Source organism: Cyprinus carpio, chromosome A14 (genome assembly GCF_018340385.1).
Source record: "Cyprinus carpio isolate SPL01 chromosome A14, ASM1834038v1, whole genome shotgun sequence".
Taxonomy (NCBI): Eukaryota; Metazoa; Chordata; class Actinopteri; order Cypriniformes; family Cyprinidae; genus Cyprinus; species Cyprinus carpio.
The window spans coordinates 15,737,698-15,761,786 of record NC_056585.1 but is presented as its reverse complement, the minus strand read 5'-3'; the positions used below and the strand labels follow the sequence as shown (position 1 = coordinate 15,761,786).

The 24,089-nt window shown below is 35.8% G+C and overlaps 2 protein-coding genes across 2 annotated transcripts in view; both read right to left on the bottom strand.

Annotated features, from left to right (window-relative positions):
- Positions 1-33: 33 nt before the first annotated feature.
- LOC109067977 (electron transfer flavoprotein-ubiquinone oxidoreductase, mitochondrial-like) lies at positions 34-10,411 on the bottom strand. Its single transcript, XM_042770007.1, has 13 exons — positions 10,200-10,411; positions 9,488-9,634; positions 7,144-7,373; positions 6,336-6,417; positions 6,025-6,143; positions 4,669-4,746; positions 4,257-4,403; positions 3,725-3,865; positions 2,345-2,488; positions 2,076-2,244; positions 1,759-1,941; positions 688-909; positions 34-523 (listed from the first exon to the last, which is right to left on the bottom strand). The coding sequence occupies exons 1-13, from the start codon at positions 10,228-10,230 to the stop codon at positions 360-362; spliced, it is 1,857 nt and encodes a 618-aa protein (XP_042625941.1). The 5' UTR covers positions 10,231-10,411; the 3' UTR covers positions 34-359.
- A 2,797-nt stretch (positions 10,412-13,208) lies between these two features.
- The window catches only part of LOC109067980 (relaxin receptor 1-like), a gene marked incomplete at its 5' end in the record, with an annotated part of 41,536 nt that continues 30,655 nt past the window's right edge, over positions 13,209-24,089 (bottom strand). The window contains 7 exons of the mRNA XM_042770537.1: positions 13,209-14,159; positions 15,566-15,784; positions 16,703-17,113; positions 20,399-20,628; positions 22,401-22,472; positions 22,986-23,057; positions 23,862-23,933. Of these exons, the coding sequence (XP_042626471.1) occupies positions 13,858-14,159; positions 15,566-15,784; positions 16,703-17,113; positions 20,399-20,628; positions 22,401-22,472; positions 22,986-23,057; positions 23,862-23,933 (1,378 nt within the window). The remainder of the gene's footprint in view (positions 14,160-15,565; positions 15,785-16,702; positions 17,114-20,398; positions 20,629-22,400; positions 22,473-22,985; positions 23,058-23,861; positions 23,934-24,089) is intronic.

Below are 24,089 nucleotides of genomic sequence, written 5' to 3'. Positions count from 1 at the left end.
TATGTTTGTAGTTCTAGAAAACATACCAACAGATTGGAATAACTCATTTATTTCTACCTATTACAGTTACCAAATTTGTCAATATATACAAAACTATCAGTTTACAGTAAACTGCATCATGGTGAGCTAAAACCGTCCACTAGTTGTTAATCCAACTTGATCCTTTGTCTTTTATGACACATTCCTTAGACATTATATATAAAATTATTTCAAATGGTACAGTTTTCATCCAACTTTTCATCAAATTCCACTTCAAGCTCATATCAGACAGGATATGATGACATTCTGTTCCTTAGGCACATCAGAAGGACTCTCGAGTCTTTAAAACTTTTAGCCCTAAGGGTTACGCAATACTGAAATCACATGCCGTTGTAAGCTGGTCCTCCGCTGCCCTCAGGCACAACCCAGTTGATGTTCTGGCTGGGGTCTTTAATATCACAGGTTTTACAGTGGACGCAGTTCTGTGCGTTGATCTGTAATCTCATTCCATCACCCGTCTCTAGAGGAACATACTCATATACACCTGTGGGAGAGCAGAGGCATAATGTCTAAACACTCAGCAGATGTCTTCATCAACCTCATACTGTCGAGCCTGTTGATCAGGTTTTATTATGTGCAACCAAATGGCTAATTTGCAGGTTACTATTGACTCACTTCTAAGTGCAGCAGAGTGGATTAGTTACATACCAGCAGGACAGAACCTCTGCTCTGGGCCGTCATAAATCGCAAGGTTTTGGGCCACAGGAACACTGTCGTCTTTCAGAGTCAGATGGGGCGGCTGGTCATGCTCATGATTGGTCCCGCTCAAGGCTACAGATGACAACAGATCAAAGCTGATCTTCCCATCGGGCTTTGGATACTCGATGGGTGCACAGTCCTTAGCTGGCTTCAGCTGAGCAGAGTCTAGACCTACAGAATATTCAATTGTTTCCCATTAGAAATAAAATACAGATGAATGGTGACTGATATCAGATACCCACTGCAGCAGAGAACTGAGAAGTAGTCTTGCATAGCAACATGTCTGACTATCAGCATTAAGTCTGGCCCACACCGAATCTAATTCTGTCTAAGAACTGCCTGCTCAGACAGGAAGGGGCCCTCTGGCTAGCCACAGTTAGTTCTTTACATACAGGAGCAGGTGAATCTGAAATTAGACTAAACTTTGAAATGAGCACAAAGCAGAATACACAGTTGTGGTTATGTAGTTCATGTAGTTCAGTTCAAGTATATGTGGTTCAAACAATATTCTTAAAACATTAAGGATTAGAAACCTCCAAACGTTTAGAAATGCCTTGGACAAAGTTAGGTTTTGGACAATATCAGAACATTTATTTTTTTTACATTTTGAATTACTAACAACACAAACTATGAAAAATCATAAGAAAGTTGCAAGGATTTATGCTAATATAGTCTAAAACCCCATGCACTTCTAGTGTTTATTTTTATTTTTCCTACTATGGAAGTCAATGGCAACCACCAACTGTTTGATTACCAGCAATCTTCAAAATATCTTATTTTATGTTTAACATAAGAAAGCAACTCATACAGGTTTGGAACGACATGAGGGTAATGATTGGTCATTTTTGTGTGAACTATTCCTTTAAATAAAATAAATACAAATACATTGTAATGCCTTTATAGCTCATGATTCTGAATTTGCATCTATTTGCAATGTTGTTTTTGATACAATGATCTAAACTAAAAGCTTTTGATACAAACAAACATTTCATAAAGTGTTTCTTTGTTCTTACTTCTTACCATTATGTTTCAGAGTCCATGGTTCTTTTCCTCTCAAAAACCAGTAGAAAATTCCAGTGTACAACATCCCTCCGTAGAGCCCAAAGTAGTTATGAAAAGATGGTCTGATGTTCCTCACAGCATACAACTCCTTCCAGATCCAGGACTTTTCCAAAGCTTCCTTATATTCAGGAATATAGAGACCTAACAGAGTGGGGAAAAAAGCAGAAAAAATTCTTTGTCTAGGACACCTGGACAACTTTTAATATCCTGAGAATATGCTTAATACACTGTGAGTTACACCTCTGCTAATTTGCAAAGATGTCTGGGTTGGCTACCTGCTGTTTCTGACTGCAGATTCTCATCTGTGATTTTGCTGAAAGCAGTCTCGGCTGCCAACATGCCACTCTTCATGGCTGTGTGTGTGCCTTTGATCTTGGGCACATTCATGAAGCCCGGACTACACCCTATCAGCATGCCGCCAGGGAACGTCAGTTTAGGAATCGACTGGAGGAGAGATCACGGATGTGAAAAGTCAAACAAGAAAAAAATAAAAATAAAAGACAGAAGCAGAATTTAAATTGAGAATTTCAAGTCGCTGACATGCCTGGAAACCTCCTTCGTTGAGGGCTCTGGCTCCATATGCTATCCTGTTGCCACCCTCAAGGGTAGACATTATAGAGGGGTGATGTTTCCAACGCTGGAATTCCCTGAACGGGCTCAGGTAAGGATTAGTATAGTCCAAACCTACCTGAGGAGACATGTACAAACAGATCTGCAGTTCACCATAATAGAATAACTGCACTGAACTTCTGCAAGGTCCACCCTCCTTGCTTATTGTTGCCTTACAGAGAGCTGAACTGCAGTTAATCATCAATGAACTGACTTTAGCTGGAAAAATGACTCTTTGTTATTGTCCTCTTGAATTATTGGCAAACTATTTTCCTACCTGACACTGTAAAGCTGCTTTGACACAATCAGTATTGTATAAAGCATTATATAAATAAAGGTGACTTTTCTTGACTTGCCTGCTAAGATGAGCCGAGAGAAGGACTACAATACAATAGTATTTATACCAAATACCCTACTATTCAAAAGGTTGAGGTTGGGATTTTTTTCCCTTTCTTTTTCAGTCTCTTATGCTGAGCTAGTCTGCATTTATCTGATCAAATATACAGTATAAACTATAATATTGTGAAATAGCTTTTTTCTATTTTAATATATATTAAAATGTAATTTTTCCTATGATAGCAAAGCTGAATTTTTAGCAGCCATTACTCCAGTCTTCAGTGTCTCATGATCCTTCAGAAATCATTCTAATATGCTGATTTTGTGCTCAGGATTCTTTGAAAATGGAAATCCTTTGTAACTCTTTGTCTTCTTTTGAAAAAAAAAACAAAAACAAAAAAACTTTAGACCAGTAGTGTATCTCAAAACTGCAATGCCTCTGCTAACAGATCAGCAAGCAGGTGAAATGTATTTAGGGGACAAACAATTCAGAGCAATCATGAGATTTGATTTGGTTCTGTCAATCAAGCGCTGCACTGTATCGCCAGATAATTGTGACCAATCAGACGACATTGGATAAATAGCCCGTCATCACTGCGGAACTCCTCAAGACATCTGGAATTGAGACAATTTTCTACGAATCAGAAGCATTCTGTAACCTGCCTTTTCTAAAAGTGATTGAATTTTTTATTTTGATATGTTACATTATCAGCAGGACGAGAGAATGTCCTCGTTACCCTGACCAGGAACGACTTCAAACTTTGAAAGCCTTTTCACACTCTCTTGCCTATCATTTTCCCCCATGAAAGAACAAGATGAATGAGGTCAATAATATCTATACAGATCAAAGCATTCTGACAAAGACATCAATCCAGAACATTCTGCTTTAAGGTAAAAGCTTCAAAGAGGACTTTTGCGAGTCCAATGAAATACTTCAGTCAGAGTTTGACCCAGAAGGCTCAGGAATAAGATGTCTTACAACAAATCCCAGGGCCACCAGTGGTTCTCCCTCATTGAGGTGGTACAGGAAGGAGCCTCCGTATGTGTTCCTGTTCAGAGGCCAGCCAACCGAGTGCTCTGTCCGTCCTGGGCGCCACTTCTTCTCATCGATAACCCAAAGCTAGAAGAAAGCAGATTTTTTATTATTATTATTAGTTGTATGTCAAATATTGTTTATTATTATGTTTAAAATTATGTCTGTAATATAACACAGAATTTATATATTTTTTGAACATAAAATATATTTTATAACACTAAACATATATATTATTTTTCTATGTATGTATGTATACATATATTATATAAAGTATGTATATACTAATATTAACACTACATGCTGATGAGACTAAAGAACAGCTTTTTAATGAAAGCAATGACCCCAAACGTCAAAATTAACTAACTGATATCACTACAAATGTTGTCAGTGAAAGAGAAACAGTGACATCAGTCTGAACATGGAAATTTCATGTATGCAAGTTTAAAACATCATCCAAGCGGGAGTGTTGTTGTACCTCTTTGAGACCGATAGCATACGTCTGCGGTTCACAGTTCTCCCTGAGATTGAACTGCTTGTAGAGTTGCTTGGCCAGATGTCCATGGCAGCCTTCTCCAAACAGAGTGACCTTAGCGTGGAGCTCCATGCCTCTTTCAAACACATCCTGGAGGAGTTCAAAATGTGGTGTTAATAGCACACGAATATGCTATCTGCATAACATAATCACTTTACCCACTGTTACCCTTTTATTTTTTCTTACTGCAATATCCCACTGTAGTTCGGAAACTCATTTAGCCTTGGTGTGAACATTCAATGGACTGTTTTAGAAAATCGCATAAAAGGTGTGTCTTGTTTTGTGTATTTAGGGTATTTGTATATTCTGCTCTGGAGGGGATATTGACATGTACAATCTTATGGTGATGACAAACCTTTGGAGAGCCATCTTTACCAATACCAACATCATTGGTTGCAATTCCCTTCACACTTCCATCTTCATGAAACAGCACCTGTTTAAAAAAAGTTGATACGAGTTTGTCAGCTGTTATGTGACAAGAGTAATGTGACTTTATCATAACTACTCAACTCTCAGTGAGACTTTTTATCTCATAATTGTGACTCTCATAATGTGAATTCATGTGATCTTATAACTGCTAATTTTTATATCTCAAAAACTTTACATCTCACAATGTGGCTTATTTTAAATGTTATTTTTATTTATTTGTTTATTACTTTTATCTACAACAACTGACAGAACCCTTATAAAGCATATCCCTGTCTTTTAACCAATTAACTTCCTATAATACATGACTTTTCAGTTCTTTTTGATTGCTGTATATTTAAAAAATAATAACTTAATAGAGACTTATTATATACACTCACAGAGTGTAATTTCAAGCCAATCTGAGAATTAACTACACAATCACACATCACAGAAATTTCTGACTTTTTAAAGTTGTATACATTTCCATGACATTTGTTAATCACAATTTTAAACTTCCCTGGTATTTTCAAATTTTCCGTGGCCATGGAAACCCTGCTTACTACAGAAACAGCAGTCCTGAAGCCTGTTACATGAAGCCGGTTTCGGTTTTTACCCAGGTAAGTTCGCATTTAGTTTGAGCAAACTCTGAGTTTTCAGTCTCTAGAAGATGGGTTGGTTTTGAGCAGGTTTCGTCACAACGTTAACTTGCGCTACACGGCTCCCCTTCACTGGAGCAGGTTTATTCTGGGTTAGAGATCGCTAACCCAAACTGGACCAATCAGTTGTAAGCAAAGTGACATATATCTTATGCAATAAAGCCACTGCCCTGTATCTCTTGCTTCAAATTAAAGCAGTTTACAGTGAAATAATTTCACAGACAAAATTGCCCATCTTTTGCTGCTAATATTCATATTATATGAATTATAATTATTTGCTAAAACTTTTGCTACAGCAACAGTGTATATTCCTGCCTTGTAAATGCATTTAAATTCATTATATTTTTTAATAACGAAATCCTTAATCTTCAACAGAGAAGTGAACTGCGCTGACTCTTGTGAGAAGTGAATCAAAACGATGCTATTCTGTGTGACTGGCTGTTTGCTACACATGTCACTTTCAGGTGCAAGCACCCTAGAGTTAATCACAAATTCCAGGTAATGATTATAGTGCACTGATCATCATGTGGGGTTTGGACCTACAAGAACTTTCAGCTACCAATCCAGACCATCATTCACAATACAAATTACAAGTACACAAGCAGGCCTAATTAATATAAGCATTCAGACAAGGAAGGCAATCTGACCTCAGCCGCAGCGTAGCCTGGATACAGCTCCACTCCCAGCTCCTCTGCCTGCTCCCCAAGCCAGCGTACAAAATGCCCCAGACGAACTAGGTAGTTTCCATGGTTATTCATTGGAAGTCCTGTTCACAAATTGCATTTAATAGAATCCATGTGACTCAACAAGTCTTAAAAAGCTTTAATAGTATGTATAGGCTACAAAACCATTCAGGAAACTGTGACACATGTAGACCATATCTATTTTATTTTTCACATTATGTAACTCTCATTGTGTGAAGCTCTTTAACTCTCTAAAGTGGGTCTTATGCACCTACCAGGTAATATTGGAACGGGAATGCGGTATTTTTCTGTCAAAATGGCAAACTTGTCCTCTGTAACTGGAGTGTTCAGTGGTGCCTGTTAGACATGAATCAAAATCAGTGTCTCGGCCATCATGGCCATCTTTTTTTGTGGTCCATGTGTCAACGCAATCAGAAAGGCCAGGCGTACATGGTGCGAATCTTTGATGCTTGTATAGTTGTGGCTCGCATTGTGTGACTCGAATTTACGTGCCAAGCCCGAGCTCCCGATTGTTTTTAAACATGCTTAAAAAATTTGGGGAGTCGGCCCAATTTTGACCAGTGTATAGGCTCTCCCACATTACCAAATCACATACATCCACATTTTTTTTTTGATCGGTGGCTACTATGCGACCCCATATAATTCGGTAACACAGACACACACACACACACAAATCTCTCTAGTTGTTTTTGTTGAAAGGAATGGCTATGCTGTTCTCTGCTGAATGTGCTCCACTGAAGGTGCTTCTGAAATAAATGAGGGTGCTCTAGCCTTAATGCACATCTATTTTGTGCCATTCATAGCTATGGCACAAAGAGCACTCCCTTTTATAATCACTAAAAAGCTGTCAGTCATTTTAGTTCATTGCGATCTCGCAAAGTTAAGTTATAATCAATATAATCAATTCTCTACACTGTACAATTAATCAGGTTAACTGTCTCGTAACGTGTGCAATGGCCCACAACCTCCCGAGCATCCGAATTTGCACCGTGTACGCCCAGATTGTTGTGTGTTAAGAGATCCTATGTGTGGTACAGTATGCATGTGTGTGTTTGTGTGTACCCCTCTCTCCTTCCAGTCTGGAATAAGCTCATTGAGTGCAGTGGGCTCTAGACATGCTCCAGATAACGTGTGAGCTCCTATCTGAGATGCCTTCTCCACCACACAAACCCGCAGCTCCTTCTCATGCTGATTGGCCAGCTGCTTCAGCCGGATGGCTGCAGACAGGCCAGCTGGTCCGCCACCAACAATGACGACATCTGCTTCATCAGCGAAGCGTTCCATTTCCATTCCTGAACATATGAAAACAGACAATCACAGTGTCAATCACAATTATCTGTTTTTTATACAAAAATCACCCAATGTGTGACATCAACCATGGTTGTGGTTCAACCGTAATGTTATGAAGCTACGAGAATACTTTTAGCAAGGAAAACAAAAATAATGACTTTATTCAACAATTTCTTCTCTTCCACGAGTTCGCTAGAGTACCACGATACATGCATGTGGTGCTGCTGAAGCAGGAGGCGGCGTACTGATGCAGAGCCCGGATACGCTTGTTAACAAGAAGCAGAAAAAGATGCACGCATGCGTCGTGGTATTCTCGTGAATGGCGGCAGAGACTGAAATTGAGAGAAGAGAAGAAATTGTTGAATAAAGTCATTATTTTTGTTTTCTTTGAGCACAAAAAGTATCCTCGTAGCATAATAAAATTACGGTTGAACCACTGATGTCAGATGGACTATTTTATCAGTTACTTACTACCTCTCTGGACCTTGAACTTGTCAGTTGTGTTGCTGTCTATGCAGGGTCAGAAAGTTCTCGGGTTTTAACAAAAATACCTTCATTTGTGTTCCAAATATGAAGGTCTTACATAACATCTTATGAAGGTCTTACGGGTTTGGAACAACATGAGGTAATTAATGAGTAATTAATGACAGTATTTTCATTTTTGGGTGAACTATCCTTTAAAGGAAAATAGAGAAAACAGAGAGTGCTAATCTGAGAGGTATTGTATGTAATATTATAAATCATTATAATATATTTATAAATCACACATATATACAGACAATGATATATATGGTCTGTGTGATTTACAAATATAAATACAATGTAATGTAACATATAATATGGATGCAATCTCTTATTATATACAGTGGGGAAAATATTTATTTGATCCCCTGCTGATTTTGTAAGTTTGCACACTTACAAAGAAATGAATGGTCAGTGATTTTTATGGTAGGTTTATTTTAATGTATAGAGACAGAATACCAACCAAAAAAATACAGAAAAAAACACATTATAGAAAGGTTAGAAATTGATTTGCATTTCAGTGACTGAAATAAATATTTGATCCCCTACCAACCAGCATGAATTCTGGCTCCCACAGATTGGTTATGTGCCCTTAAAGTCCTGCCACTTCAAGACGTTACTCCTAATGACAGCTCGTTAGGTGTATAAGACCCATGTCCACACAATCTGTATCTTCCCTTCCAAAGAATTGGAATGGAAGGGGTTCTATTCCATTCCAACCCAAGTAAGGGGTTGGTAATGGATCATATATTTATTTCAGTCACTGAAATGCAAATCAATTTCTAACCTTTATATAATGTGTGTTTTCTGGATTTTTTGGTTGATATCTATCTGTTAAAATAAACCGACCATAACAATTACAGACCTTTCATTTCTTTGTAAGTGGGCAAACTTACAAAATCAGCAGGGGATCAAATAAATATTTTCCCTACTGTATATATAGTATTTTCCCCAACAGAAAATGGTTTTAAGGCAGTAAAAAAATGGGATGGAAAAAAACTGAGGCAGACTAAATCCAGAAGAACTGTGGCAACGTTTCCAAGACACCTGAAGAAACCGGTCTTACTCTTGTAATTCCAGACAGACCAGATAATGATGAGATCAGATCTCAGTGTTGAGCATACTAGCTGTTACCAGACTCCTTGTGCATACAAAAATCTCCCTGAATTCTTACAATTAATGGCAAAAGGAAAATTTGGAAATGTAAACTGATATTTCCTACTGACACACCACAGCAAAAGTTAGAAATAACTGGCTTAATCTGTAGCACGATTTCTTTATTGTCAACAAAATAATCTTAACTTCAAAGTAATTGTATTTTTTAACCAACACAATTAAAATATTATTAAATATTAAAAAATTAATAAAACTGATAATTACGAAATGTAACATACATTTTTATGACTTCTCCCATTTTCTTTTGATTTGATGTATTTCTGTAACTCTTGCAGGCTGAAAAATGTTTTTATTCTATCTTAAATTACAAGGTTTGAATAAACCCAGAATCTGAAATGATTTCTGTCCTGTCCATCACGTGTGTTCACTCTCACCTCTGAAGAGAATACAGTCAAGAAACAGTTAGCACAGAACTGACCTTCCCATCGTGGGTCCTTATCTCTGGGGTACACTGTGTAATGAGTGGTAATACGTGGCACAGTGGAGGAGGACCACCGTGTGGAGTACACCTGAGGAGCGACATGCTCTGCTCGAACCGCCTTCAGTGCACGAATACACCTCCGTGCTTTAAAAATACAAATAAAAGGCAACACAATTACATCACAAACAGAACAAGACAAGACCATTCCCATACAGTTACACATAAACAATGTCAGATTAACCTACAGTTTAGTATTACAAACACACTGTGTATATACACTGTCCATTATGCATGTTATTATATCAATAAAGCTCATCCAAATTAAATGGATCAACAAGATAAGCTGTTACAAAATCCTCCCTTAGGTAACAGGCCAACTAAGGTACTCTTCTAAAAGAAGCAAACCGACTTGTAAGCAGTATTCGTTTGCTGTATACAGCCTATTTAATGCATGAACACGTTATTAATGTGACACAAGGACACATACACTCTGACCGATATTCGAGTGACCTTTGCCCTACTTTCCCTGTGAGGTTGTATTAGCTAGCAGACAGATAAATCTACAATTTAAAACATGAATCGTTGCAACCATGGGTAATAACAACTTAATAAGACCGTTAACATGCTCTCGGGTTTACAGAAGCAAAGGTTTACAACATTTAGTTAACGTTCGGGTTACATGACAGTGAAAGTGTGACTGTAGCATTACCTTGAAGGGAATATCTACAGGCTGGAAACATTTATGGAGCTGAATGTACGATTGTGAACCTGGTCAAGTGCTCCCCGTTGTTTTCCAGGTTGAGTTTGGACAAACAGATATCACCCAGGTTTACCCTGTTACAAAATAGGTTTCATAACAAACTCAAGTTGAGCAGCGCATCTGGAGAGCAGCTCGGAATGACGTCAGAAAAACGCGCCGAGGGAAAAAAAAAAACTGCGAATGACTGCTAATCTTAAACTCATATGGATGAGAGTTATTCGGTGCTTATGATAGCAATGGGGAACTGTCATTAAGTTTAGCTGTCAGGGATTTTTTTTATTTTAATTTTTTATTTTAATTTATTTATTTATTATTAAGTACACAATCTGAATAAAACAAAATGGCATTAGTTAGCATACAAAAAGAAAATAATCTGGTATGGAAGGTTTTATGAAACATCATAAAACATAAAATTAAACAATAATATAAAAAATATATATAATTACATCAAATTATATAAAACAAATTAAATAGTTTCAATGCCTTTTTCATTTTAACAAGGGCGTCTGAGAAATGTTTGAGATCATTTCTAAATAAAATAAACAATGGGAAACAATTTTGAGGACCATTACATATTTGTTTTTTGCATTGTCACTTCATTTTATCATTATATTTGAATATATTTTAAAATGTTTTTTTTTTTTTTTTTTTTTTTTAAGTTATTTCCGTGATGGCAAAGCTAAATTCTATGAAGCCATTACTACAGTCAAGTGTTATATGATTCTTCAGAGACTATATAGACAGGTTTCATTAGGTTTCAAATGTATTGGCAGGTTTCATAAGATTCACCCAAAAGTATGGCAAATAGTCAGTTACTGGAGATCTGTTTCCACTTAATTAGTGTGCAATAGGGCAGAGGATTTCAATCCTGGTCCTGGAGACCCACCGCTCTGCACCATTTTGACTCCCTTATTTAAAAAACCTGATTCAGATCATCAGTTCATTAGGAGAGAGATCTATGAACTTAGCTGGGTGTGTCAGATAAGAGATACATACAGAGCTGTGGGTCCCCAGGACCAGGACTGAAAACCACTGCAATAGGGTCACCTAGTTGTGTATGGTTTGATCTGGCTTGTTTTTGTATGGTTTGATCTGGATTGTTTTTTCAGTCCGACATGTTTGAGTCTCCAGAACCAGGCCTGTGGTTGAGACTTTCTTGAATCAGCTAGTAACTTGGGTCTTTCTAATGGACTGTACGGATCTATTTCTCCCAAGTGAATCATTTAGAAACTTCTCCCAAATTTAGAGGCACAGGTGACTTTGGCGGAAAGCAAAATATCAACACCTTCACTGACATACATTATCTGATGTAGTAAGTTGAGAAGCCATTGCATTCAAACATTGAACATTGAAATACCAAGAAAAAAAATAAATAAATATATATATATATATATATATATATATATATATATATATATATATATATATATATATATATATATATATATATATATATTTTTTTTTTTTTTTTTTTTTTTACATTCATAAAATTAAAGGTAATCTCTGAGAATGACCAAGAAACAGGATTTTCTTGAGGGGAAACATCCTCAGTGCAGGAATTTATTTGTTTTTTAAGTTAATGATCACAGTTGTAAATTAGAAACTTGTAAGAGATGTAATAGAGGAGCACTGTGAGAGTGTCACTAATGGGTTTTATGAATAATTAGGTGACTGCTCTTGGGTCCCTAAAGTAGAGTCATTCAACATAAAAGCCCTGATATCTCAAGCAGAAGTACATGTACACTGCTCAGAGGTCATTATATTAATCAAGTGGTCTTTTTAGCTGGGTGTCAGGTCATATTTCACCACAAAATAAAAATGTACTATATTTTAATTCAATGTTGCATAAATATAATCATATATATATATATATATATATATATATATATATATATATATATATATATATATATTCTCATTGTTCTAAAAGGTGATACTTAAAATCATTACATTGAATTTTGAATCATTATTTTTTTTATTATATTTCATCACTTTCTTTACAGTTTAAATCTGTATTGTTAAATACTGTCATGATATATACTTTACTATTCCAATTACTTTTTATTCCAAGTTACAGTGCTGCAAATGAGATTTGTTTGCGTTACAGTGATAAAAACCGGAGTAGAAAACATAAAAATAATGTCACAGTGTAAAAACTTTTAAAGGTCCTATACATAGCTTCAGTTTCATCATCATCATATATTTTTTTTTTTTTTTTTTTGACTGAATATGCTCATGCTCACTAACATGTGCAAGATTCATCCCACTTTATCTTTATATATTAGTCTCTGAATGAAGATACCATTGTGCAGGCAGTCAGACAGTTTCAGATAGAAATATTCAAATAGGGATGAAATCAATTATGCATGGGTTTCTATTTATACAGTGAGTTATTTCCATAAAAACTGTACACTAAACATAGTCCTACTGATGATCCAAGAATAAAAACATGGCAACACCGAGAGGACATTTGCACTGTGTTCCTCCTTGTGGTTTTGAAAGAGAAAGACGATTAAAATGACTGACAGATATCTCTAATTAAACCACCAGGCTCTGTACTGCCTTCACACCTCACAGTTTAAGGAATGATATTTCATATGGAAATCGAAGAGCTCCTACAACATCTGTTAAGACCCTGAAAAGTGCTTGAACCAGTTTGGCTAGATAAAAATAATTCTATACAATATATATGTACATTTTGTACAAAAAGCAGCAGGTATTAACATGCTACACACATTTTCAGATGGACAAGAAACACATCTTAAACACTGAATAGCTGCACACCAGTATTAACATTGAAAAGACACAATATCATTACAACAAATGGGCAAAAGTCAAATGGGTAAAACACACACTGATGGCAAAACACTAAGTAAACACTTTTATTATTCAGCTGTGTCTTTATTTTCTCTGTCATTACAGACCCTGCGGATGAGTCACTACTTGTAAACAAAACTAAGCCTTATCAGTGGCTTATCAGTACAATACAATCAAATGAATTGTGCTGTTATGTCCCTGCTGAAAAGATTAGCTTTGCTGCCCACTAGCAGTAGCATGTTGCCTTTTGAATGCTAGTGTGCTGATGCCCCTACAAGGCTTCTTGAAAAAAAAGAAAAGAAAAAAAAAACGATTATGTCATCATTTACTCTCTGTCGTGTACAGATGTGTTGCTCTGTTTTTTAGTTTGCTCGTGAGTTTGAAACAACATGAAGGTGGAATGAAATAATGAGAGAATTATAATTTATCTGACTGAACAATCCAGTAGCTCTCCTTTGGAGAACCACACAGACCAGCAAAAATCAGCATTAACCAGCAAGTCTTTTCAGCAAGGCTTGCAAACCAATGGCTCGTTGTCTTTGTTTTTCCTTTGCATTCTCCTAATATGCTCCCAACAAACACACAGTCAGTCAAACTCACGATGGCAAACAGTCGTTATATGCAGTGCATCATTATCATCCCTGCTCTGAGTGAGGACATTCATGTAAACATCCACAAAATTACTATATATATATAATTACGATATATATATATATGCATGCCCTGTCAGAATGAGCCCACGGCTGTGAGGCATGAGGTGATGCTGATGGCAGGACACCATCAGACCATTTCATAACCCGATCGACCCCTCCACAGGCAGTAACTGGGTGGTATTGGACATTTCAGATGGATGCGCCAGGTAGTCTGGGGTGCACTGAGTTTGGCTATTTTCTTGCAGAGGCCACATTTCCTGCCATGTAAAGGAAGGCAGATGAGCCGGGTGGCTGCTGAGGAGGGGTCTCCGCTGCCTGTAGTTGGACCACACCTGCAGCAGTGTCTCTTTGAATGGCCGCGTGGTCAGCGTGTATAAAATGGGATTGAGAGCGCTGTTGATCGGCAGAATAAAAATGACAACCCACGAGCTGATGGTTCCTGCAGAGGGTTCATTCAAGAAGAGTATTGGGGAGAAAATTATTCATTGAGAGTTGATATCATGTCATTTCTTGCTGATTGTTTTTATTTGAAAAATCATTTTGGACAAGGCAGTCCACTTCTCAACTGCCCATTAATTATCTCTGGAAATATCACCATTCAAAAAGAGAATAGGAAAACTATGATCTTTCAGTGAAATGCCCTCTAAAAATATAGCTTGAATTCAGCAATCATAATGAAGCACAGTGTCATTTGCCCAGCAAATGAGGCCCATTGAAAGAGCATTCAATGGGCCTCAGTCACAAAGCATTCGCACACTTGAATTTGTGCATGAAATTTGTGTATAAATGTTTTCACAAGCAAATCAAGATTCACCAAAATCACAAAAACTAATTCTATATTTACAGAAATATGTAGGGACATCTGTAACCAAACATAAAAAAAAAAAAAAAAAAAAAAACATACTCTGGGTGGCTTTATAATCATGTTAAGCTGAATTGTTTTACTCCTGTGCATACGAATACAAAATAATTCATGCAATGGAGAATAAGACCTAATGTTTTTGAATACTGGACATACTTTGACACAGACACAGTTCATCCAAAAAATACAATTCTGTCATTATTTACCCTCATGTTATTCAAAACCTGTATGACTTTGTTTCCCCAGTGACACACAAAAGGTGAATTTCTAAATAAAAAGCTCCATAAACATAGTCCACATGACTTGTGCACTATATTTTAAGTCTTCTAAAGCCATAGGATGGCTTTGTACAAAGCACATCTTTATTCCAGTTGTTTGTGAAAGGGGTGACAAATCATCATTTTGAGTCAAATCTTTGAATCCGCTGAACCCAGTTCCAAAATCTGTGTGAAAGATTTATTCACAAAACTCTCAATGACAACTTTTTAAGTTTCTCACACAAACTACAAGTCATTACTTCAAATGACTAGGAATATATAGCCATAGGAACTATGTTAATGACAGTATTATGGTGCTTTTGCAAAATTTTTGAAGCTTAAAAGCTCCAGCCCTCATTCATTGCAATAATATGCAAACGAATGATCTGTGAATTATTGGAATTATTGAAAAATGCCTCTTTTTGTGTTTCACAGAAGAAAGAAATGCATATAGGCCAGTAACAATGTGAGGGAGAGTACCGACTAGTAGATAATGAGAGAATTTTCTTTTCTCTATAATTCTTAAGGTGAAGTAACACTTTTGCATACCCTTTGTATTACATGAACTTTTAGATGCCTTTAACCATTTTACTACTTACAAACACTGAAGAAAATAAAAATGCTAAATTACTATAGCTGAACAAAAAATATTGCTTCAGCTCAATATAAGACTCTAGAAGCCCAATAAAGCCCTGAAGACTTTAAATGGCCCCCTGACACACTTACCAGGTATTTCAACCTCCATAAGCGAAAGAATCTTGAGTATGAAAATGGGAATCCAGCACAGCGAATCGGTGATGACAATGGAGAAGAAGCGTTTGGCAATGGTCAGCTCTTTCTTAATGTGGTTGCTGTATTTGGTCGTCTGTGTCCCTGTTCTCTGGATATTGTAAAACATGCTTCCATAAGACAGTACGATGATGAGAAAAGCCACCAGATTGAGACCTATTTGGAAAAAGGATATGTTTTTGACATTATATATAGCACTGAAGAGCATTCATCAATGTGAAGGATGACCTCATTACAAAACATAAACCCCACAACAGTACACTTTCAGGTCAAGAAAGATTAAGTTATTGTTGAGATGATTGGCCTTGCTGGAAATCACCACATTTCCTCAAAGCCCTCAGTCGTCTTCCCCAATCTAAACTTAGACCTCTCAGTGTGACCTCTATCACACAAACAAATTGAACACACACAGAGAGAACAATTTCCTAATCAGGAACAAAAGAATCCAAAACAACTCCTACTGCTTTAAGAACAGGAAAGTTAACAACTTTTTGAAAGAGGAATTCTAATGCCTCAGATGTTAAGAACATTGACCACCCACTTATCCAGCTGTCAAAGTTCCAGACATGCTTTTTCTATTGATTTTCTCCAAAGGGAATCACAAAATACACAAAATCTCAGATAAGAAAAAAAAATATTTTATAAAAAAAAAATAAATAAACTAAACAACATTTTAAAGTAGATTTAATATATATAGTTGTATGAAACTATGATAATATTTCACAGTATTACTTTTTTTTAACCTAGTAAATGCAGCATTGGTGAGCATAAGAAAACTTTTTTCATAATATTCATATATCAAACTATATAACATAAAAGACACTTAAGGGTGTATGAGTTGAATTGTTCTGAAATGTTGAATTGACTGACTGGTGGCTTTAATAAAACCATATACTATTAATAAATGACCTCAGTGCTCATCATAGGTCTGTCTTAAATGATTTAACACAGAATCATTAAAAATACATTTTTCTATAGAGAAAATGAATGGGATTTTTAAGGCTAGAACCTGCCTGTTGTGCACTATTGTCTAACAGAACATCTTTTGAACACGATTAAAGGATTCTCACGTACCCAGAAAGATCACAATGGAGTAGATTTGTGCTCCGAGAGTCTCTGGCTGCTCAGAGTGCAAAGGGAAACACACGCCATTAGTTCCATAGAAGTTTCTGAAAACCCCTTTACAGACCAGAGGCAGGAAAGCAATAATGAAGCCCAAGAGCCAGATGACCACCAAAATGGTAACAGTGCGTCTGCGGCCGGGGGTCAAGTATCGGAACGGGTAAACGATGCAGATGTATTTCTCCAGGGTGAGGTAAGTGAGAAGCAGAACTGACACCTCAGTGGAGAGCATGGCTAGAGATCCAATCACCTGACAGGGTACACTATCCATCCAGGCCTGAGCGTGTCGGTTATACTCGCCCCGGAACTTAAGGTCATATGCGCCAATCATGAAGAGGTAGACACCCATCAGACCATCTGCACCTGTGTAGTAGAGAAAGAGCTTGTAAGCTACACAAAGCATATACTTTTTATGAGTTACATGTGTATTTTACATTTCAGGAAATATGTGGTAGTAATTTAATATAATATAATAATATACATAAAGAGATAGCACCGTGTTTTAATATAGTCAATACACTGTAAAAACTGAAATAAGTTTTCAGTTGAATTACATATAATTAATATACAGTGCCCTCCATAAGTATTGGAACAGTAAAGACAAAATTTCTTTCTCTGCTGTGGAGTCAAGACATTTGCAAATATGATTAAAAGATGAATATGCGACAAAACTACAGAATGTTACATTTTATTATTAGGTCTTTCGACACATACATGTTTCACCAAATAAAAAGGACAGCACTTTTAGAGTTCATCCCACTATTTGATGTTAGCATAAGTATTGGAACAGTTGAATTTAAGGCAGATGTAAAAGAATAAAAGCTAATATTTAGTTGCAGATCCCTTGCATGCAATCAGAGCAGTGAGTCTGCAACCCATAGACATCACCAGACTCTTGGTCTTATGCTTTGAAATGCTTTTCTCCAGTCTTTAATGGAGCCAATTCCAACTGTTGCGTGTTTTGGGGAGTTTCTGTCTTTAGTCTCCTCTTCAGCTGGTGAAATTAATGTTTAATCGGATTTAAATCTGGAGACTGATTTGGGCAATCTAAGAATTTACATTTCTTTGCCCTGATAAAGCCCTTGACTGAACTGGCAGGGTATTTTGGGTCATTGTCCTGATCTAATATGAAGTTCTTTCTAATGAGTTTGGTGGCATTTTCTTGAATATTGGTAGCCAAAATAATTTTGTACCCTTCCAAATTTATTCTGCTACTTCCATCATACATTAAGTCATCATTAAAATTAAGAGGTCCTGTTCTAGAGACAGCCATAAATCCCCATGCCATGACACCACCTCCACCAAGCTTTACAGATGAGGTTGTATGCTTAGGATCATTTGCAGTTCCCTTTTTTTCTCCACACTTTTGCTTTCCAATCACTTAGATAAAGGTTAATCCTCATCTCACCATCAAATCAAAACAGTTCCAAAACTCTACTGGCTCACATTTGTTAAGAATCTTGCCTTTTCTATTTTTGGTGCTGTGTAGCTTCTGTAATTCTGTGTCAAATTCTCCTGTGGACTGTAGATTGACAGAGAATCACCCCAGCTTTCTGGAGGTTGTTGGTGATTTTACAGACATGTATTTTAGGGTTCATGTTCACAGCTTTTATGATTTGTCTGTCATCAACTACTGTTGTTTTTCTCAGCCGATCAGGTCGTCGTTGTTTGCTGATGTCACCAGTAGTTTCCAAACTCTTGATTTCTCCATGCCCTTTGTTTTTCCTATAGTTCTAACTGACTTCCTCTTTTCTTTTAGCATCCAAATTGCTTGCTTTTCTTTCAGAGTTGGCTTCCCCGTCTTCATCCTGGTTTGTGTGTGTCATCATCGAATGCAAGACTTAGAATGCAGAAGCAATAAATATAACTGATAAGACACATTCCCTGCTTTTAATATCTGAAGAATTAATGCAACAGGACACAGCTGATCATTTAGAAAGACCTGTGAGGCAACTGATCCAATACTTATGCTCACATCAGATAGGGAGATGAAACTCTAAAGTTTGAGTGCTGATCGTCTTAGCTGGTAAAACATCTTTGTGTTGAATCACCCAATAATAAAATGTGACATTCTGTAGTTTTGTCTCATATTCATTTTTTAATCATATTCACAGATTTCTTGACTCCACAGCAAACAGAACAATTTTGTCTTTCCTGTTCCAATACTTAAGGAGGGCACTGTATATATAGCCAAGTACATCTTTGAGTTTTTCAAGCTTAGAATCATTTTTGCAGTACAGTTTGCATTAACCAGTTACTATGTATAATAAAAACTCTCAATGAAAACTGACGGCAGGCTGAAAATCAAAAAGCCTTTATTACCAGTCTGCTTTCCACATCTGACCCATTTCCCCCCTCCAGGGACCCTAAAATTCAGAGCATTTCTCACCCATAGACTTTTAACCGAGACATTTTACCCATGACAGTCAGACTGACACAATCACCTGAAAACAATATTGAGCAATCTAGGCACAATCATCTACTGGGTAATAGTGGAGCATTTAACACATGGCATAGTCTCAGCACGAGCAGACCATGCCTGAGGCTGACAGTGGGTCATAATGATAATCAAAGTGTCTTAAATATGCAATTTGCATGAACAGCTCTATTGGGGAGAGTTGAACTGAAGTTTCCCAAACAGAAATATAGAGACCGGAGCATAAGAGAGAACAAGGTTTCAGCAACATTAAATATGTGTATAAATAGAATAACACTAATAAAATGCATTGTAAAATTATATAATATTTTTTAAATATTATATAATAATGAAATAAAATAACTTGCGTTACTTCACATAGAAGCATACCTATTTTTTTATTCTCATTCATGTAAAAATGAACTGTAAATGTGGCTACATCTAAGTGTGACATCTAAACTTCAAAGTGGACACTGAGTAATTGATTTCTATGTATTGTGAATGAGCTCCCACTCATTTGAATCACCCCCGGCCGCACTCTCTAGAGAATACAGATGCCCTGTGCACAACTTTGATATCTGCTTATTTAGCCCATATCAAAGAGCAGAAATCAAAGAACTGCTTTTTATTTCATAGTTTGCTATTTCCTTTGAGAGCAGGCAGCATTTTCTTTGTTCAGCAGTGGTCAGTTTACAGGAAGCGGAATGCATGGGTGAATTTCATGCAATAAAAAGCAAGACATGTGGCGGCACTTCAGTCAAGAGAGAACAATGTCAGGTAAACGCAGGCTCTAAAGCTGCTATGAGCTGCCTTTAGGCTATCATTCTGTTTCTCTAGAAGGCACCATCGACTTGCTGAACTAGGACAGATTTTTAACTGCAATTTAAAAGATGAGATTTTTTTCCTCATCTTAACAAGAAAGCTTGAATTTCCATTTAAATGTGCACAAAGCATATTTAAATATATTCATGACAGGCTAAATAATATTTTTGAACAATGCTATATGCAAAAAAAAAAAAAAAAAAAAAAAAAAAAAAAACCCCAAAACCAAATGCACAGAAAGTTCCATGATACTAATTATGTGTGAAATTGCTTATTGCATCATCACGGAGATGATGAGCAGCATATTGCAATTTCAAACACAGCATATAGTGCCCCCAAAATGTATTCACACACACTTAGTCATACTTTAAAATGCCTCTATATTAGATGCAAAAAAAATTTCATCTTACAGCATAAAGAGATGATGCACATGGCATGGAGCTTGTTCTCAGAGCGAATGTAGGATCTCATGCAGATCACAAAGATGTTGCCGAAGCATGTAGTTGCCGAGACGACCCAGACGAAGACACGCAGCACAATGTTGGCCAAAAGGTCCTCGAAAGACGAGATGCCATCAGTATTGGGCTTGCAGCTGCGGACGTGAGGCGCATAGCCACAATACTGAAACTTTTTAAAGTAGCTGAAAAGAAGAAAGACAGAAAGAAAGAGGCACAAATGACAAACACAATCAGATCATCATTTTGGTCCTGTCATGACATGGCTAAGGACACAAATATAGATTTGTTTATGCTCAAAAATTTTAAAAACATCTAATCTGAACTGTCTATCTATCTGAAAATGTAATTTAACAAGTAATTTCAATAAATTATTCAATAAATTAAATGAATAATAATTTCAACAGTCAGAAATAAACAGTACTTTACAACAAGGACTCCTTTATTAGCATTAATTAAACTAATAATGAGCAATAGCCCATATTTTAATAGCATTTATTAAACTTTGTTGATGATGAAAAATCAAAAAAACTTTGAAAAATATTCTTGATAAAACTTTTGATCTAAAAGATGTATAAATAAATGTTGAGATATTAATCTTAATATTATAATATTAAGATTATTAAATCATGCAGAAGCATTGATTGTTAGTTCACGTCAACTAAAGCAGTAAACTAATGTTTACAAATTAAACCTTAATGTAAAGTGTTACCACATAACACTGCATATAGATTTTTTTTCAAAATTCTCATCTGGCTTTTTCTGCAATGCAAATAAAATATTCATATGCTCAAGAATATTTTTATTTGTGTTGTCTATAAGCCGATCAATATTAATTATTAAAAGTGCTATACAAATTAATCTGAAAAGAAAATGTCTCTCATATTGTAATACTGGGTTGAATATATATATTACATAATATAAATAATATAAATATTATATTAATAAAGTATGTAACATATTATTACATAGGCCTACTGTAAATATTTAAAATAAGTAAATATAATATTTTACAGATAATTCAATATATTGTTTTTATTTTAGTGCAAGATCAAATAAATACTAATCATTTTAATTGTACACACAACATCTATAAAATCATTTTTATTTTCTAAAAGTAAATAGGTCGATCTATCTATCATTAAATATGTTTCGATCATTACTAAAGTAATGAAATTGTAACAATCTTGAATCTCTTTTATTGTCCCCTCACTGCTTCAACTTGAACACATGTAGCTGCTGTGATGTGTTTGGCTGTCACTCAAGCTGTCCTTACTGAGAAAGATGTTTATAAAGGGGAAGACAGGAGGAGGAGAGAATCACACTGAACAGAACTGACATAGTTCCAGAAACAGCAAGGATGTCTTGAGTTGAATTTCACAGTCAACAAAAAACAAGCACACTCTCAGTCTCAATCTGAGAGGAAACATTGTAAATGACTTGCAAGATTCATCGAGTGTTCTCATTCTTCACAGTGTGAATTATATACCCGCAAGATATGCAAAGCAGAAAGACACAATATTGGGTCTTCAAGTAGCTGAAAAGATTGAAAAGGGAATTGTAAACACTCCAATATATATTCCAGACATCTTTTCTTTTTTCTTTTTATGTTTTCAGGCAAATCAATGCCAATTACTATACCAGGTCATGGAAGAAAATGATGACAATGGACAATTAATAGAAAACAAATTATTAGAAACAATTTATGGGATTAGAACTTCTTTTTTTAATGAGGATTTTCCAGAGAGAGAAGACATAACCGCTATATTTGTTTAATATTTAAAAGTACAAATAATTATAGTGATATCCAGCTGTCAGGCAATTCAAACAGAATATCTCAATTGCAACACCTATTATTCAACATACAAAAAAATGGAGATTTGAATAAGATTTCAGAAATTGAGCAAGCAGTACTTAAATAATGTTGTTATCAAAACTTTCAAAAAGCAGCACTCACATGTGAGTCAGGTTCTTGAGAGGTTCAAACATCTTTCTGTGAATGTTCCCAATTTCGATTCCCTCAATGCTCCTGTGACACAAAAAAGCTTTCTCTCAGGGGTTGCTCTTTAGAAAACCACTGTCATTAGCATTTCAGGATTCATTTTACAATGCTTTAGCCCTCTTTTCCCTTTTCCTTCTCTTACAAATATGCAGTTTTGTGCCCAAGATGCTCTCTGGAAGTCTTTGAAGTATGACCTAAAAGCAGATTGTTTTTCCTCTGCTGTGTAGAGGGGAAGACAATGTTCACGGTGTGAAGTTTAGGTAGAACTATTGTGTTGCGCTGAAAGGGGCCCCGCAAACAGCACATTACTAAAATTGCAAGCTATTTTTGTGGTGTCTCATGTGAATAGTTTTTTTTTTTTTTTAACCCAGAGAGGCATCAAAATGAGGAAAGGGCTTGTGTGTGTCTTAGTTTAGTCACAATATTCACTGTGCAAAGTTATAAAAATGCATTACAACCGTTTTAAAACATTCTTCACACTTCTTCCTTTATTTGTGCTTTAAAACCTTTTACTGTACATCATTGTAGAAAAGGACTTACAGTGACTTTAACTTGTGCAGCTTGTTAAAGTGGTCCACACGCAGGTCCATGATGGGGTTATATGAAATATTCCTGCAGACAAATAGGAGGCAAGAGTGAACTGATTTGAAATACTTTTCTAATGTCAGAATTATAATGTATGATGTGTGTACAGCCGAGGTGTTTTGTCTGACAAGGCAGGGAAAAGCCATGTAAAAATGTTCTGTACTGTATTATTGTATTTATTATTTTTAGAAGTGCTTAAAAAAATAAATAAATAATCATAAAATTAAACTCAAAATCTCACCTCATTAATAATATCAAAAATACAACAAAAACAAAAAAAGCTAAACAATTCTGCATTTATTTGATCAAAAATACATTAAAAACAAAAATATTGTGAAATATTATTACAATTGAAAATAACAAAAACAGTTGATATTTTGGGGAAACTGTGATATATATTTTTTTCAGAATTCTTTGATGAATAGAAAGTTCAAAAGAACAGCATTAATTTGAAACTGAAATGTTAAATCTTTTGTAACATCATAAATGTCTTTACTGAAATCATTCTCATATGCTGATTTGATGCTCAATAAACAATTAGCAGTAGTGTAAACTGGATGAGGTTTTCATATGACTTGGGTTTCATAAATAGTATGTTAACAATCAAAAAACAAAAACAAACAAATAAACAAAAAAATATTTAATTATAAAAATGTATGATAAATGTTATTGCATTTAAAGGCTTAACCTGGACACAATATGACCATCAAAGGAACTGAAATGAATTCATATCTGGCTAAAAATAAATAACAATTTTGCAGAAGCCCTGGCATGCAGACATCGGATGCAGTTTGGAGTTGTTTGTAATGTGTATCTAAATGGAAGACTCACAGCTGAAGCAGGTCTCCAAGATTGACAAAAAGATCAGTAGGGATCACTTCAATTCTGTTACTGGACAAATCCCTGTGGAGAGAGAAAATATTCATGCCTTTTGCATTCAAACAAGCATATGCTGACAGAAGTGATGAGCAAACTCTTTGATGACTGACGTCCCCTAACTGGCTCGAGCTGGATGGGAGTAAGACCAACACACACTTTGAAATTGATAAGGAAATCCAT

What these genes read in the sequence shown, in the direction of transcription:
- LOC109067977 (XM_042770007.1), bottom strand. Translation starts at nt 10,230, where the DNA reads ATGTTTCCAGCCTGTAGATATTCCCTTCAAG. An exon ending in CTGTAGATATTCCCTTCAAG is followed by an intron (nt 9,635 to 10,199) that starts GTAATGCTACAG and finishes GTATTTTTAAAG; the next exon opens with CACGGAGGTGTATTCGTGCA. An exon ending in TGGTGGCCCTGGGATTTGTT is followed by an intron (nt 2,489 to 3,724) that starts GTAAGACATCTT and finishes ATGTCTCCTCAG; the next exon opens with GTAGGTTTGGACTATACTAA.